At 63.5% G+C, this 1588-nt stretch overlaps 1 protein-coding gene across 1 annotated transcript; it reads left to right on the forward strand.

The window, feature by feature from the left end:
• Window positions 1–2: 2 nt before the first annotated feature.
• Window positions 3–1559, forward strand: Tco025E_10059 (mucin-like glycoprotein; the record flags this gene model as incomplete). The annotated part of the gene is made up of 1 exon (XM_029376850.1): window positions 3–1559. A coding segment is annotated over one exon (1557 nt), but the record flags the coding sequence as incomplete, so codon positions are not given.
• Between the last annotated feature and the right edge of the window lie 29 nt (window positions 1560–1588).

The raw sequence follows: 1588 nt of genomic DNA on the forward strand, positions 1-1588 counted from the left end.
GTGTTTCTCCTAAATGCCCTGGCACCGCCAAAGACATCTGCGCGGGCGGGGGCGGAATGAATTTCTTTTCGTGCGGCTGCAGGGCGCTGCTGCGTGAACTTAGTGGGCTGCCGTCTTTTTCTTCCTTCCCTCTCCCTGCTCTCACTCGCTGCGCCGCACCCCACCGCGCCCCCCATTTCTCTCTCTGTTTCTTCCTCTTCGCTGCCTCGCAGCCCACTGGCTCTGCTGCGACGCTACTGCCACCACCACCACCGCTGTTTTTACGGATGGCGCTGACGGTGCGGCGCCGTGCGGTGTGCGCCCTGGCGCTCCTCGCGCTGCTCTGCGGCTGCTGCGCCTCGTTTGTGTGCGGTGCGAATGCTGGGGAGGTGAATGTGTTTTTGGAGGTGTCGTGCCCGGACACCGGCAACAAGTTGCGTTGGCGCGTCGCCGGTGAGAAAACGTGGCAGGCGTGTTCATTCGGTATGGATGATGTGCTTGGTTTCAGTGGAAAGTTGGACAGCCCGAGTGATTCCGTGTGCGCCTGGGCCGTGTTTATGTACCCGGCGCCCGTCCGCCGTCACGGGCGCAGTGGATCCGCAGCAGCGGACACTGTTGCCTTGACGCTGCAGTGCGGGACGGATATCAACAGCGAAGTGTACAAGCGGTGGCTAATCGCAAATAAAAGTACCGCCGAACAAATTGCTGCTGTTGCGAGCAGCGATTCACCTGGCACGCTAACGGGCTGCGCCACGCAAACGTCCAGTGGGGAAGCATGCGGAGAGGGGGAGGAGGAGGATGAGGATGAGGATGAGGGGGACCTTGAGGGGCCTGCAGAAGAGGGCACACCTGAAGAAGAAGCGGCTACTCAGTTGACGCAGGAAGCAGACCGAGAAGCAGGCGACGCCCCAACACTTTCTAAACTCACGCCCAACTCCGACACAGAGGAAGCAGAAGAGGCGGAGGATGAAAAAGAAAAGGAGGAGGAAAAAAAGACAGAAGACAGTGGCGATGCATTGGCGTCCCCACCGTCGGCAGCGCCGGATGCGGCCGATGCTCCTCGCCCAGGCGCAACTGAGCAGGCCGTCGGTGCGGAAACTTCTGAGCGGCAACGAGGGCCCTCGCCTCCCGCAGACGGTGCAGGCACGGCGGGCCCGGTGGGTGACGCGTCTGTGCAGAGTGGGCCCATGGATGACGGCCAGGCGCAGCAGACCCCTCCGTCGCACGCGCCAGAGGCCGTTGGCGGCGTGCCGTCTGCTTCCGCCGCGCCCACCAGCGAGACGCCAAACGCTGCCGCCAAAGAAAATGGCGCAGGCCCCCAAACTGCGGCGGACGCGGACGGCGGCCACGGGGCCCCCAGCAACGCCGCCACGGCACCCACGGCTCAGGCGCCTGGGCAGCCAGGCAGCCCGCCAACACGCGACGCTGCACCGCACTTAAGCAACAGCTCCGCTGCCTTCAAGAACATGACAGGGCCGTTCCCGATGAACACAGAGAGCGACGGCGCTGTGCGTGGGTGCGTGAATTGGCTATTGCTGCTTGCCCTGCTGGGGCTTTGTGGCGTCACGGCAGGCTTCTGAGCGAAGGAGTGTGGAATTGTGATTCCGCA

This window comes from Trypanosoma conorhini (assembly GCF_003719485.1).
Source record: "Trypanosoma conorhini strain 025E chromosome Unknown Tco_14.4_contig_01440, whole genome shotgun sequence".
Lineage (NCBI taxonomy): Eukaryota > Euglenozoa > Kinetoplastea > Trypanosomatida > Trypanosomatidae > Trypanosoma > Trypanosoma conorhini.